Source organism: Suillus discolor (assembly GCF_016758755.1).
Source record: "Suillus discolor strain FC423 chromosome Unknown F5147scaffold_14, whole genome shotgun sequence".
NCBI lineage: Eukaryota > Fungi > Basidiomycota > Agaricomycetes > Boletales > Suillaceae > Suillus > Suillus discolor.
The window spans coordinates 581,173-593,900 of NW_024541261.1; the positions used below are offsets into that span (position 1 = coordinate 581,173).

General features: G+C 48.6%; 3 protein-coding genes across 3 annotated transcripts; 1 reads left to right on the forward strand and 2 right to left on the reverse strand.

Annotated features, from left to right (window-relative positions):
• F5147DRAFT_632335 (CHAT domain-containing protein) lies at window positions 1–2,997 on the forward strand. The gene has a single exon (XM_041432817.1). It carries the CDS (start codon window positions 10–12, stop codon window positions 2,905–2,907), a length of 2,898 nt encoding a protein of 965 aa, XP_041295487.1. The 5' UTR covers window positions 1–9; the 3' UTR covers window positions 2,908–2,997.
• Window positions 2,998–3,455: 458 nt separating this feature from the next.
• On the reverse strand, window positions 3,456–5,631 carry F5147DRAFT_759559 (Misato segment II tubulin-like domain-containing protein). The gene is made up of 11 exons (XM_041440452.1): window positions 5,431–5,631; window positions 5,324–5,369; window positions 5,201–5,270; window positions 4,913–5,150; window positions 4,805–4,864; window positions 4,603–4,749; window positions 4,413–4,553; window positions 4,295–4,362; window positions 4,075–4,240; window positions 3,899–4,014; window positions 3,456–3,845 (listed from the first exon to the last, which is right to left on the reverse strand). The coding sequence occupies exons 1-11, from the start codon at window positions 5,581–5,583 to the stop codon at window positions 3,560–3,562; spliced, it is 1,491 nt and encodes a 496-aa protein (XP_041295488.1). The 5' UTR covers window positions 5,584–5,631; the 3' UTR covers window positions 3,456–3,559.
• Window positions 5,632–6,765: 1,134 nt separating this feature from the next.
• Window positions 6,766–8,540, reverse strand: F5147DRAFT_74816 (WD40-repeat-containing domain protein). Its single transcript, XM_041440028.1, has 6 exons — window positions 8,437–8,540; window positions 7,367–8,382; window positions 7,305–7,307; window positions 7,228–7,251; window positions 7,094–7,174; window positions 6,766–7,040 (listed from the first exon to the last, which is right to left on the reverse strand). Coding segments are annotated over exons 1-6 (1,344 nt in total). The 5' UTR covers window positions 8,438–8,540; the 3' UTR covers window positions 6,766–6,821.
• Window positions 8,541–12,728: the final 4,188 nt, after the last annotated feature.

A 12,728-nucleotide genomic window follows, 5' to 3' on the forward strand; every position in this document is an offset into this window, starting at 1 on the left:
GCCGCATACATGATGAGCAAGAAAGTCTCTCACCTGAACGACGCTGTAGAGCATTTTCAGTTGGTTCTGGACCAGTGTCCGGTCAGCCATCCAGACCATGCAACGGCTCTCACCAACCTCGCGTGGGCCCGCCTCTTAGGCTACATCCGAAATGATGTTCAAGACATCGATGCCACCACTTCCCTCTTCCGCGACGTCCTTGCATTGCGTCCGCAGCGCCATCCCGATCATCCGCTATCTCTATATAATCTTACCGAAGCGCTGACTTGGCGCCACAACAAGAAAAGGACCGCTAGCAACATCCGCGAAGCCGCCCAACTTTATCGTGAACTACTGCCTCTCTGTCAAGAGGGTACCTACCTTCGTAGCATCGCAGCAGGGAAGAATGGTGTCGATTATGTGATTGGCGGATGTAACAATCTTCCAATAGATGCATCTGATGAGGGCATCCAGCTTCGACGAGTCGTCCTCGAGCTCTGTCCCCTGGGCCATCAACTCCGTCCGAGAGCCCTCGCCATGCTTGCACAAGCAGTTGAAGCACGCTTTGGTCAGCACGGCAGCATCGATGATCTTGACACGAGCATACAACTTCGTCGTGAAGCCGTGTCTCTGTGCCCCGAGGGACATGCTGACCGTGATACCCACCTGAACAACTTGGCCGACTCACTCACGTCGCGCTCCCATCATCAAGGCAAACCTAATGACCTCGATGAGGCCATCGCTTTGCACGAGGCGCTGCGCCCGCGCCCTGCTGGGCACAAACATCGTGATTACTCATTGAACACCCTAGGGCTCGCCCTCATCGCCCGTTTCAACAAACGCGGCGACATCGATGACATCACCCGAGCTATCAGCCTCTATCGCAAGGCACTGACGTTGCACCCACCGGGGCATTCACATCGTGACACGACGCTTAACAACCTTGCCCTCGCGCTCCAAACCAGATATGAGAAATCGCATGTTAGCGAGGATCTTAACAAGGCCATTGATTTGTATCGCGAATCCCTTCGGTTAGTGCGGCTTGACGATCCAGAGCGCCATAAAACTCTTCACAATTTGAGCTCGGCGCTCTGCTCTCGTTTGAGGCAAACTCAGAAGAATGAAGATGTCGAGGAGGCCATTGCTCTTTGCAAACAATCATTGGCAGCTCTGTCTTCATTACACCCGGATAGGTATTTCAGCTACATGCAGCTGAAGGAGGCTTATTTGTCTCGTCACGAGATTCTACACGACCCTGCTGATTTGTTACTCGCTATAGAAAACTTCAGACTAGCTTCAGGACATCCTACTCAAGGCTTTCCGAGACGCATTAGAGGCGCCTTGGGCTGGGTTGCTAAAGCTGAGAGTCATCAACACGGCTCTGCCCTCGAAGCATACCAAGTATGCCTTGAGCTTTTCGACAGTCACGTGATGACGCGATCGTCAATCATCTCACGGCGTGAGGCTGCAACCGCCTTTCGTGATGCGCGATCACTTCCTGTAGATGCGGCCTCATGTGCCATACGTCATGACAATCTACGACAAACAGTTGAACTTGTGGAGCAGGGCCGTGGCCAGCAATGGTCGCTGGCATCTCGACTCAGGACTCCAGTCGAAGACCTCGAGTCAGCAAATCCCACACTGGCGCACAATTATATGGAGCTGAGCAACCTTGTTTCCAATGCCGCACAGAGTTCTGCAACCGTCAGTGACAGAGCTGCTGCTGATCGGGAAGCAACAGAGTATAGGAGACTTACAAGGCAATGGGAAGCTGCGGTAGCTGAGATACGTGGTCTTCCGGCGTTTTCACGGTTCCTGCTTACACCTTCATATGAAGACCTGCAAGGGGCAGCGCGTCAAGGCCCGGTCATCATCCTCATTGCGAGTCAATACTCTTGCAGCGCCATCATCGTCCCGACGTCAGGAGACCCCCATCATGTTCCTTTGCCGTCCATCACTCTCGCAGATCTCAAGATTCTTAAGGATCGCTTCACCAGGGCAATACGAGATTCATCTCGGATGAACCCACGGGAGTTGAGGACGGATCTCATAGTGCTCTTGCGCGTAATATGGGACCAGATCATGCTACCCATCGTCGACGTACTCGAGCACGTCCTCAAACTAAAGCGCCGCTCTCGAATATGGCTGTGTCCGACTGCAGCTTTCACGTCAATTCCTCTCCATGCAGCTCACCCGTTTCAAACAAAGGCGGATCGTTCTGGGAAGGAGCCATGCCTGGAGGATCTCTACATCTGCTCTTACACGCCAACACTTTCGGCTCTGATCAGATCTAGACAGTTGATGAAGAAGCGCGTGCCTCCGTCCTTTGTGGCCATCGGACAGGGTCAACCGGGTGCAGGGAAGGGCAAGGCGCTCTTGGCAGTCGACAGCGAGCTCGAGCTTGTCCATAAGCTCGTTCCCGCGACGGCCAACCGCACCACTATTTCTGGCGATGAAGCCACACGAGCAGGTGCACTCTCAGCCTTGCAGCAGAACACCTGGTTGCACCTCGCTTGTCATGGCAAGCAGGATCCTAAACAGCCTTACGATTCGCATTTCGTCATGAAAGATGAACATCTCACACTGCTCGATATAATGGAGAGACATCTTCCGCAGGCCGAGTTCGCGTTCTTATCGGCTTGTCACACTGCTGTAGGCGATGAGGAGACGCCGGACGAAGTAATTCACCTCGCAGCTGGTCTCCAGTTTTCAGGGTTCAAGAGCGTCGTTGGCACGCTGTGGGAGGTCGACGATGCTGTCGCGAAACACGTCGTCGAAGCTTTTTACGGGTATATGTTTGGAGATTTGAAGAATGGTGGTGTCATGGACTGCACGAGGGCAGCCTGGGCACTCAACTGTGCTACGCACGCGGTGAAGACGAAAGTGCCACTCGAGCAGAGGATGGTATTTGTTCACATTGGTGTGTAGTTCTACGTCGTATTGTTGTCGTCTGGTATATATTCACATGTTGTTGATCTGCGATCCTCTTTCATTCTGTTGTACAAATGACCCTGATACCTATTCTTGCGCCCTAGCTATTGTGTTTTCGTATACCCTGCCGTTTTTTTCGACCAGAATGTTCACTCAAGTTCTTGTGTACTCGACTCGTCTTTTGCTTGAGTACTCAGCTAGTAGGAGCCGACTCGCGCCTTCCAATTACGCCTGAATCATTCATTGAACTCACTCAGATTTGAATTTGGTTGTTGTGTTTCTTTGCATTCGAATCCATGCTGAAGCGCTGAAGAGCTTTAATATAGCATAATAAATTAGCAGTGATCAAAAACAGGGGTACACCGTCAGATAGTTCTTGTGATACTCGTGCATCGAGGTCACGCAAGGGACTCGCGACGCTGCAAGACGCAAACGAGACCTGAGGGTAAAACAACCATCGTTTCTCTGGGCTGAATCGGACATTGACCTAACAGATAGGAATAGGGTGCTCCATTGCTGAGATTTGAGGATTCGTTCAATATATACCCTCTATTTGGTTACCCTTCAAGTATCTAACATAATCAATCCTATGCCACTTGTTTCGGGTTGCTGCAGAGTACTATCTCGAATAAGATGATGTTTTTCGTTATCAGTCATTCCCTTCATCCATCTTGTCATTCCCGTACCCATCGACGATCTCCCACAACGCACTAGCAAGCTCTTTCACGTCATCGCTCTCCAGGCCCATGCTCAGAAGCACACCATCACTCCTTCTCATCCTTGCAGTCTGTTCCACAAACCTAGCATACCCCATAAGCGGGATCGATGTAGAAGGTGCTGTGACAAGCGATGAAGCCATCCTAATCGAAGTTAGTCTAGTGTGCCGGAATATGGACGGAAAGGATGTCGGTACGGGATAAGCGGGTGCATGGATGCTAACCCCATGATATGAATGAGTTCGGATGCATGCCATACGATTGAGCCATACCTGGAATCCAGAGGTTCCTGTAGCGATGACAAGTCACACCATGCATCGAATGCTGCCAGGTCTTTATCCTGCAACCCTCGAGTTACGTTTCGCCTCGCGAAAACTGCGCGCTCGTCCTATAATTACTTATTGCTTCATCATGGTTCGTGCAATCAAGGCGTCAACATGATCCTTACCTTATTTGACGAACCAGTCGAGAAGTTGCAGTACAGATTAGTGAACGTTCCCTCTGTCGCAGAAAAAGGTAGGGGGACTATGCCACCCAGTTGTCCTAATCGAGAACATTTTCGCCAGTTCAAGTGGTCAGCGATCATTGCGATGTCCTCCTGACTGCCTTTAAGTCTGTGGGGAATCAGTTGATGATATGTTCATTGCATGTCAATGAGAATAGCATGCCTCAGTGGCAGCGTAGCAGTCTCTACCAGCGACGAGATGACTCCAGACGTATGATACAAGCTATTTTTCTGCAACGTTCAGTCAGGAAAGTATATGTAGAGTTTTGCAGGAGACAAACATCATAGGAAAGTCCCTGAGATAGGTTACTTTCCAATGCAGACCATCGGGACGGATTTAGTATTGGGAAAGTGATATCCGAAAGCTGATGCAAGCTTTGCAAGCATAATGCGTCGTTTATAATTCTCTTGGTGTCGAGAAACTACTTCCAAACGTTTGTGTGTCATCTACGTGAAAGCGCATACACTCACATTGTCGATGCCAGCATGATTCGGGTCTGCGCCCGAGAGGAAGCTAAAGTTTAGCGTAGAAGCCTTGAGAAACTCGTCGCGGAAGGAAGTCAGAAAAGCATGCGAAAAACCCCCGAAAGAGGGTGTATCGTGCATCATTTGCAAGCCCTGCAGTGGGGTTTGACTTAGCGGAGGGCTGCAAATGGCATGAAAAAGAGCCTACCTGGAAGTTATTGCAGTTCTCGACGAGCAGACGAAACGCTCCTTCCATGAGCTCTGTATCCTGGAAAAGTGTTATAAATACCACAAAATGGGGAGAAAAAGAAAGTACCTCGTTATATCGCTGGAAGACATCTTGACCGACACTCCACCCAGCCTCGATACTTTCCAGTGCGTCAGGGATGGCCTGTATAGATTTCCGATCGAAGAAAACGCGACTATAATCTGACCAGTATCTGATATTTGGGTCTGTGCGTTCCAAATCGCTTTCTTCTAGTTCGCCTTCAAGACGGGCGTGATATTCGCTTTGAGGGATCGGATCTTGTGCCTCGCGAACTACCCTTCCTTGCCTGCAAAGTATCAGTTCGTATGACAAACAGTTGTTACAATCAACACTCACCAGGTCGTATCAAGTGAAGCATCGGTAGCTATATCAGCTTGGCTCGTTTTTGCGAGTGTCCCGAAGTTTGCTGCTCAGATCCAGCTCAGACGATAGGATATCAATGCGCCAACGAAGGCATACACTTCTGGTCAAATGTCAACAGGCGCGGACAAAGAGTTGGTTGATTCTTAAGAGACGCAACGGTAGCTCACATTAAGTAGAGGACCTCACTTGGAAATGGTACACACCTGAGGACTTCGTCCCTCTTCGAACGAAAGGTCGTGGTTTACGATAGGTTCATCGTCATCTTCGTAGGTGAAATAGCTCTCCTGCGTATTCCAAAAATGTGTTCCTACGTAGTTTGCAAATGAGCCTGCTTGGATGTAGATGATTTCCCTCATAGCGTGAAGGTAATTTGAAACATGCTCGATCGGAAGTCTGACTCTGATCATCATGCCATCATGATGTTCCCACGCTGGTAGTTGAGGCAGTCAATGATCGCCTTTCGATACCCACCGGTGCACCTTTATGCTGGCTGTTCAGGCATGCATGAGTAGCTATCCGAGATTGGCTACACACATTTCCTACACGGTTTTATCATTAATCGCATCGCGGTACTGAGTTATCTCTACACCAGAAAAGTGAGCAAAACACAGTACACAGTACTAGGCTTTTGTGATCGTGCTGTTGGCACGCTTCGATAGCATCAGATACGAGGCATGAATGCATGACTCGCTGCAGACAATGTGCAAGACGAATTTCTCGAGCGTGAGGTATGCAGTATTTTCGATTTCCTGTCATGGTGACATTCAGTAAGTGGCGGGAAAAAGATAGTCTTTTATGATTGCAGGGTAGTCTACTTTGTGTATACCAGATTTCTTGTAGAATGCAATGATCGTGATCATCTTCTGCTTTGCCAGGTGTTCGGGGGAACTCACGCCAATCAATACGGGTATGACAAGGTTTTGCATGCTGCAAAATATCTTGGCCCCTCGGTGTAATCACGTCAAACTTAAAGTCGTTCGCAAGTAAAATCTGCTTCGGAAGGCCGATGACGACGCGCGCGGCATCTCCAACCAAAGGGAACACTTTCTGAGTGACCTCATGCACGAGCGCACGAACATCCGGATAAGATGTTGAGAACGCTGAGACGGCTTTGGTGAGATGGCCATAGTGGATGGATTCTATGACATTGTCAGACTGGCCAGAGATCTCGAAGAAGGGGGGGTTGAGATGGAGGTGGACGGTGATCGACAGCCTTCGAAGAATGCAGTAACAAGTATTGCAGGATATATCTACTGTAAACCATGGAGAATTAGATGAGACTATAACAATGAAGCGTGGAACTTCCCTAATGTTGACCGTCTGCCCTCTGAACGGGCACACAGCAAACCCAGAGCAGAAAACGAGCCCGCCATCCGGCTCGTTTTATGGTGATGTCAGGATGCGAGGTTCCAGCTGCCGCTGCAGTGCCAGTAACTGCGGGAGATGTAGTGGATGCCGTGGCAGTGGTATTTGGTTGCTGTGATGATGGCAGATTGCTTTGGGTTGCTCCGCCGTTATGTTGTTGCGTGGTGGGAGGTTTGTGAAGCTGAGAGGAGCTGGTAGAGGGCTTCTTTCTGGCATGATAATTCCTCTGTCAAAATGTGTTAGTGTTAAAGAACTTATAGAGAAACAAATGTACCGGCTTGCCCGCTGTTAGCGGGACCTCGACTACTGGTGGTAACCGTATAGCCGATCCATCTCGTCTGCGTAACATACTAGAGAGAAAATTTTGAGCCAGGCTAAGAATGTTGTGGGAGGATGAGCGACTGGGCCGCAGTGGTGCTGCAGTTCGGTGACCGCGTGATGTTGACGACTGTCGACATATTAGCCAATGGGACTGATCGATTATCGACTGAGGTCGCGTACATTAACATGGTCGTCAAAAAACCCTGGTGGTATTCGACGAACACCTTCAATCTTGGGTGCACGTCGTCCTGTAATATTGACCTAGGATATAGATACTCAAAAGCATGTAGAATTTCAAGAAACACCCAACTCACATCTACGAATGGCTTGACAGCCTTCTGTGATGAACAAAGATCAATAAGGCTGTTGAAGAAGAGATCATGCAACAAACCGCCTGAAAAGAATGTAAATTCGTTATAAATACGATTCGGGATGAAATGCCCGCTAGCTTACTGCAGTTAGAAGGCCATCAAGCCCAGCTTCGATGGCAATAGCAGAGACATCCCATGCGTATACGCAGCCGGAGTCGCAGCCAGTCACGAATAAGTTACCATCTGCAGCAAACACGGCGCTGGACACCTCGTCTTCATCTTCATGATGTAGGGGTGGCCCTATGCACTGATGGTTTTCGAGGTTCCATAGTTGTACTGTGTGCTTGTCAGCTGTCGGTACGCTTGCAAGGATGCGCTCATTGGGAGATAAGATAGTATCCATTGAGGAACCGGCAAGCCATTCGCCATTGATTTCAGTCCAAGTTGAGGTGTCGAACCTCCTGCTCCCGGTGATAAGCGTGCTTCCATCTGAGGTCCATGCCATGTCTGCAACGATGCCGAACTCGAGTGTTTTGAGCTGTTCACCTGTGTTGGCATCCCAAACTCTCAGCATGTTTCCTCCGGTGGAAATCATCTTTCCATCAGTTGAGTAGCGAACACCGTACACATACTCCCCAATCTCGATCGGTCCAAGGATGATCTTTCCGCTCTTTACATTCCACACTCTGAACATGCCATCCATGTTTCCGCACACCACTTTCCCTCCGTTTGGACTCCAGGAGATAGATATCACTGCGTAGTGATGATCAGCAGCTGTGTGCTCCGTCCATGTTTTGATGACCCTGCTTCTGCTAATGTCCCACAATCTCACTATGCCATCCTCACACCCGCATGCAACTGTCTTGCCGTCTGGCGACAATGCCATGGAAAGTACTCCTTTATTACTTCCTTCATCCTTCCACTCCCCGACATGCATGCCGCTCTCCAAGTCCCAGACTCGAAGTGAGCTAGATCCCATTGAACAGGTAATGATCTGCCGTGTCATATTTGGTAGCTCTATGATGCCATTCACAGGTTGAATTTCTCCTTCAAGATGCATCTTTTGGCGAGGCTTCACGGCTGACTTCTTTTGTTTTCCGATAGCTGGTGAAGACATGATGTTGGCTCGGGAAGGCTTCACATGATGGGTGCGGGTCACTTTCAGCTCTTCAAGTTAGTACGGGTTACCCTCACATAAATGTTATCACTTACTTGGAGTACTTTTTTTGCACACAGAACGCACGTGTGCGGTGAAACTTTTCTTGACGCAGACTTAAATCAGGAGGGAGGTAGCTATTTAAGTCCTCTACAGGTTGTCACGGCTTACTTTCAATGCTAAGCACAGGTTGTGCAGATCGAGCGCCCAAGTCTTCTCACGATATGTATAACTTCTTCATCGACAACAAAATGGTTACCAACAACTGGCTCGATATGATTTCCGGTCTTGATCTCTGTTCCCGAGCTACATATCGGCTCAGAGTTGAATAGGATGGTCAGATGTTTCGCATTTTCTCCAACCCTTATTCCCAACGTCCAACTCTAGCTCTCCATTATGGCTTCCCAATAGCGGCATGGAATTCCTGACGATCCTACTCCGTAATTAATCCTAATTACCTTGGTTTGTGTATTTGATGAATCGAAGGTCACGCTATGCTATTGTCAAAGAACTGAGTGAACTCTACCGTTCTGGCTGGATCGTCGCTTAGGTTCGTACCTGTCTCTGTCTGGACAGCTATATGAGATCTCCTGCAGAACCCGTGCAAGTGCAGGTGACAGGGACTGGCTTGTTTACGTGTCGGTCGATTGTTGTCATACTTCAAACGTTGACGACTCGGCGGATGATATAGAACTCGAAGACTCGTCAGCATTGTCACATCCTTCGCTGAAAAAACTAGCATAGGGAGGTGCGTCTCGGCTTCTCCCAATCCTAGCATGATGTATTCGACTGAGACAATGGTCACAAAGATCGTAGGGAATCATACTGTCTTGAATGCTTCGAAATTTGCAAGCCTGCACACGATTTGAGGCCTTGTTGCCTTCATTTATGACAATGTAGGTCGTAATGCCATATATTGTTTCTGTTCCCACTCAGAGCACTGATGTCTGTCCTAGTTCACATTCCGTACTTTCAAATAAACCTACCTATCACAACCGTCAGGCCACCTAGTGTGTAGCAAATTGCCCACCCACCGCAGCCGTTGTCTGCCTTATTAGAATATCAGTAGCGCGTATCTTGTGGTTATATTGTGAAAACTTGTCCATCATTTGACATCTCCCTAACATAATTCACCTCCAACCAATTGAAATTACTTCTCAGAGTGCTATGTTAGGTCAGAAATAGTATTACAGTTCATTTGAATCATATTGGTCCGCACAATACTACACGTTGGTGAACTAATCAACCCATACTATACAACAACTGCAGGAGAGTAATAGAGCACTAAGAGTTGCAAGACGTTGCTTCCCAATTTTAACCACCTGCGGGCTGAGTGGGTACGCAGCAAACCCAGAGCAGGAAGCGAGCCCGCCATCCAGCCTGTCGTATGGTGATATCATGACTTGTACCGGCTGCCCCTGCAGTACCAGTAACACCGGGAGGCGTCGTGGATGTCGTGGCAGTGGCAGTAGCAGGTGATTGCTGTGATGATGACATATTGCTTTGAGTCGCCCCACCACTTTGTTGCTGCGTGGTAGGAGGTTTGGTAGGTTGAGAAGAGCTCGCAGAGGCCTTCTTTCTTGCGTGGTAATTCCTCTGCATTGACATGAGACTACAGATACACTTGAAAGTAAAAAGAAACGCACAGGCTTTCCCGCTGTTAATGGAACCTCGACTACTCGTGGCAACCGGATAGCCGATCTGTCTCGTTTGCGTAGCATACCCGAAACAAAATTTTGAGCCCAACTAAGAGGGTTGCGACTAGGGTGGGTGGGTCGACGTGGCGCTGTTGTGGGGCGATCACGCGATGTCGAGAACTGTCGACATATCGGTCAAAAGGACCGCTCAAGTATCGACGGAGATCACGTACATCATCGAAAAATCCTTGCGGTACTCGACGAACGCCTTCGATTTTCTGGGCCCGCCGCCGTGTAGCATCAGCCTTGGGTGTCAATTCAAGACATGCATAATGTCAAGAAAAATAACACATACATTCAACATTGATTTGTTGATGACATTCTCAGGCTGTAATGGACAAATATCATTGGGTACTCAGGCAGTTGAAGAGTCCCGACACAACATACCACCTGAAAGGACGGAGCAGATATGTTGTCAGGGTGATTGAGAATTAGATGAATCAGATCAGCAAAGCTTACATTGTCCAACATAAGGTTATCAAGACCAGCTTCTTTTATGATAGCGGAGATATTCCATGTGTATATGTGGCCATCGATACAGCCGGTGATGAGGAACTTTCCATCTGCAGAAAAAGCCACGCCTTTCACCGACTTTTCATGGTGGAGGGGTGGTCCGATAAGCTGATCGTTTTCAAGGTTCCATATCCGTGCTGTACTGTCGTTCGATACACTTGCGAGGATACGCTTATTCGCAGATAATATAATCTCAGTAAGTCTGTTGTGCCCCTTGAGAAAAGTAGTTTCGGTCCAAGTAGAAGTCTCAAGCTTCCTGATTCCGCCATCCATGGTGAGGATAAGTGTCTTTCCCGGACCATCAATGGAGGTCCATGCAATGCGCAAAACTTTTCCCTCAATTGTTTTGAGTAATTCGCCTGTGTTGGCATCCCAGATTTTGAGCCGGAGTCCGCTCGTCGCGATCATCGTGCCATCGGGAGAGTAGCAAACCAAGACAGGCATGTTTGATGTTGCCTTGATTGGTCCGACAATAGTGTCTCCGCTTTTGACGTCCCACACTCTCCACGTATGATCCAAGGATCCGCTCACCACTCGCCCTCCGTCTGGACTCCAGCACACAGACCACACCAACCTTGTGTGACCTATCCATTTCTTGACAACCTTACCCGTGTCGATATCCCACAATCTCACTACGCCATCATGACTCCCGCTTGCTACCGTTGTGCCATCCGGTGACAATGAGATGGTGGCCACTACTCCACTTCCTTCATCCTTCCAGGCATTCCCGACCTGTGTACCGCTCTCCAAGTCCCAGACTCGAATCGAACCATCACTTGAAGATGTGAGAATTCGCTGTCGGCGACTGGGTAGCTGTAGGATGCCCGTGACACCTTTAGTGTGTCCTTGCATCTTTTTGATATGCTTTATCACTGGTTTCTCAGGCTCTTGCCTTGCAGTGGCCATTGAAGACATGATTTTGGCTTGGGGGCTTCACCTAATGGGCGCGGGACGATTTCAGCTCTGACCCGTCAAACAAATAACATCACTCACTCAACAAATTGTGTACAGAACAAATTGAACGCGAAGTGAGAATTGCAATGGAATGAACGTTTCACTCGATAATACGGCGTTAAATCAGGAGGTGCATCCTGGAAATATGCTGATCAAGTCTCGTTTGCTCACATTGTTTCTTCGTCGATCCCATCATTCAGGCAAGCTGTAGCATGCATACGCATACAGTGGCACACCGCGATTTTGTTTCAATTCAATTCTTTTGAAATTGGTTGTGTCACATGATGTCTCACAATCCCACGCTACCTTCATTCCCTTGTTGCTGGACCAATATGCGCATAATCCCAGTCTACTTCCTTTATCCTTCCTTCCATGCCTCTCTGATTTGCGTGCCGCTGTCACTCGAAGTGAGCTATTCTCTGAACAGGACATGATGCATTGCATGATCCGCCGTCTTCCGGGCAGCCTGCCGCCTATGACGTTATTTACGAATTCAGTTTGTCCGAGTCTCAACGAGGCTTTGTCGCTATGAATTTACCTGCTTCGTACTATGGGTGAGGGAGCCCGCGTGTTTTTTCACATACATAATCGCCACGGGATAGCTCCATTAATATGGACAAACATTAATCAAAAAGTTGTCATTACTGAGAGAGACTTGTTCAGTCCACAGATCTACAGAAAGAGCGCGTCAAAATTAATACTGCAATGGACCGAACATATGTTCAAAGTGTTGGGTCGCTAACAAAGTCCTGTACTTAAGGTATGACTTCCGTGTTGTATCCAATAAGTATCCTCGCGTTCGCTTCACCGTAGCTTGAGAACGGGCTGTGTCCAAGTCTCGTTTTCGCGCATGCTTGAAAATCGGATTCAACTTGTTGTCGTATTGAGAAAAACTGATTGCTAGGAAGCCGCGATATCTTTGCCTCTACTCGCGGGAGGGGCCAAAATGACTTTTGACTTTCCCCAACATTCTCACCGAATGCTCACCGAACCATGCGTCATAGACCAGCATTGAGCGCTGAGCATTAATGCATATGCCACGATGCTTCGTGTCACAATCTGATGCTCTTCCTCCTGTTGCGCTCTACTGACAAAGTGAGCTTCTTTTGGGTTATGCTTGTGATGAGGATGCTAATGGTAATATGGCGCTGTGGAAGGGTGATCAATTGACGTTTGGTGGCGAA

Excerpts from the sequence above, each read along its gene's own strand:
- F5147DRAFT_632335 (XM_041432817.1), top strand. The coding sequence starts at position 10 with ATGATGAGCAAGAAAGTCTCTCACCTGAACGACGCTGTAGAGCATTTT.
- F5147DRAFT_759559 (XM_041440452.1), bottom strand. The coding sequence starts at position 5,583 with ATGAGGGAAATCATCTACATCCAAGCAGGCTCATTTGCAAACTACGTA. Across the intron at positions 4,865-4,912 it reads TCTTCCAGCGATATAACGAG|GATACAGAGCTCATGGAAGG; the intron begins GTACTTTCTTTT and ends ACACTTTTCCAG. Across the intron at positions 4,363-4,412 it reads CTCAGGGACTTTCCTATGAT|AAAAATAGCTTGTATCATAC; the intron begins GTTTGTCTCCTG and ends TGAACGTTGCAG.
- F5147DRAFT_74816 (XM_041440028.1), bottom strand. Across the intron at positions 7,175-7,227 it reads CTGTCAAGCCATTCGTAGAT|GTCAATATTACAGGACGACG; the intron begins GTGAGTTGGGTG and ends TCTATATCCTAG. Across the intron at positions 7,041-7,093 it reads TTTTTGACGACCATGTTAAT|TCGTCAACATCACGCGGTCA; the intron begins GTACGCGACCTC and ends ATATGTCGACAG.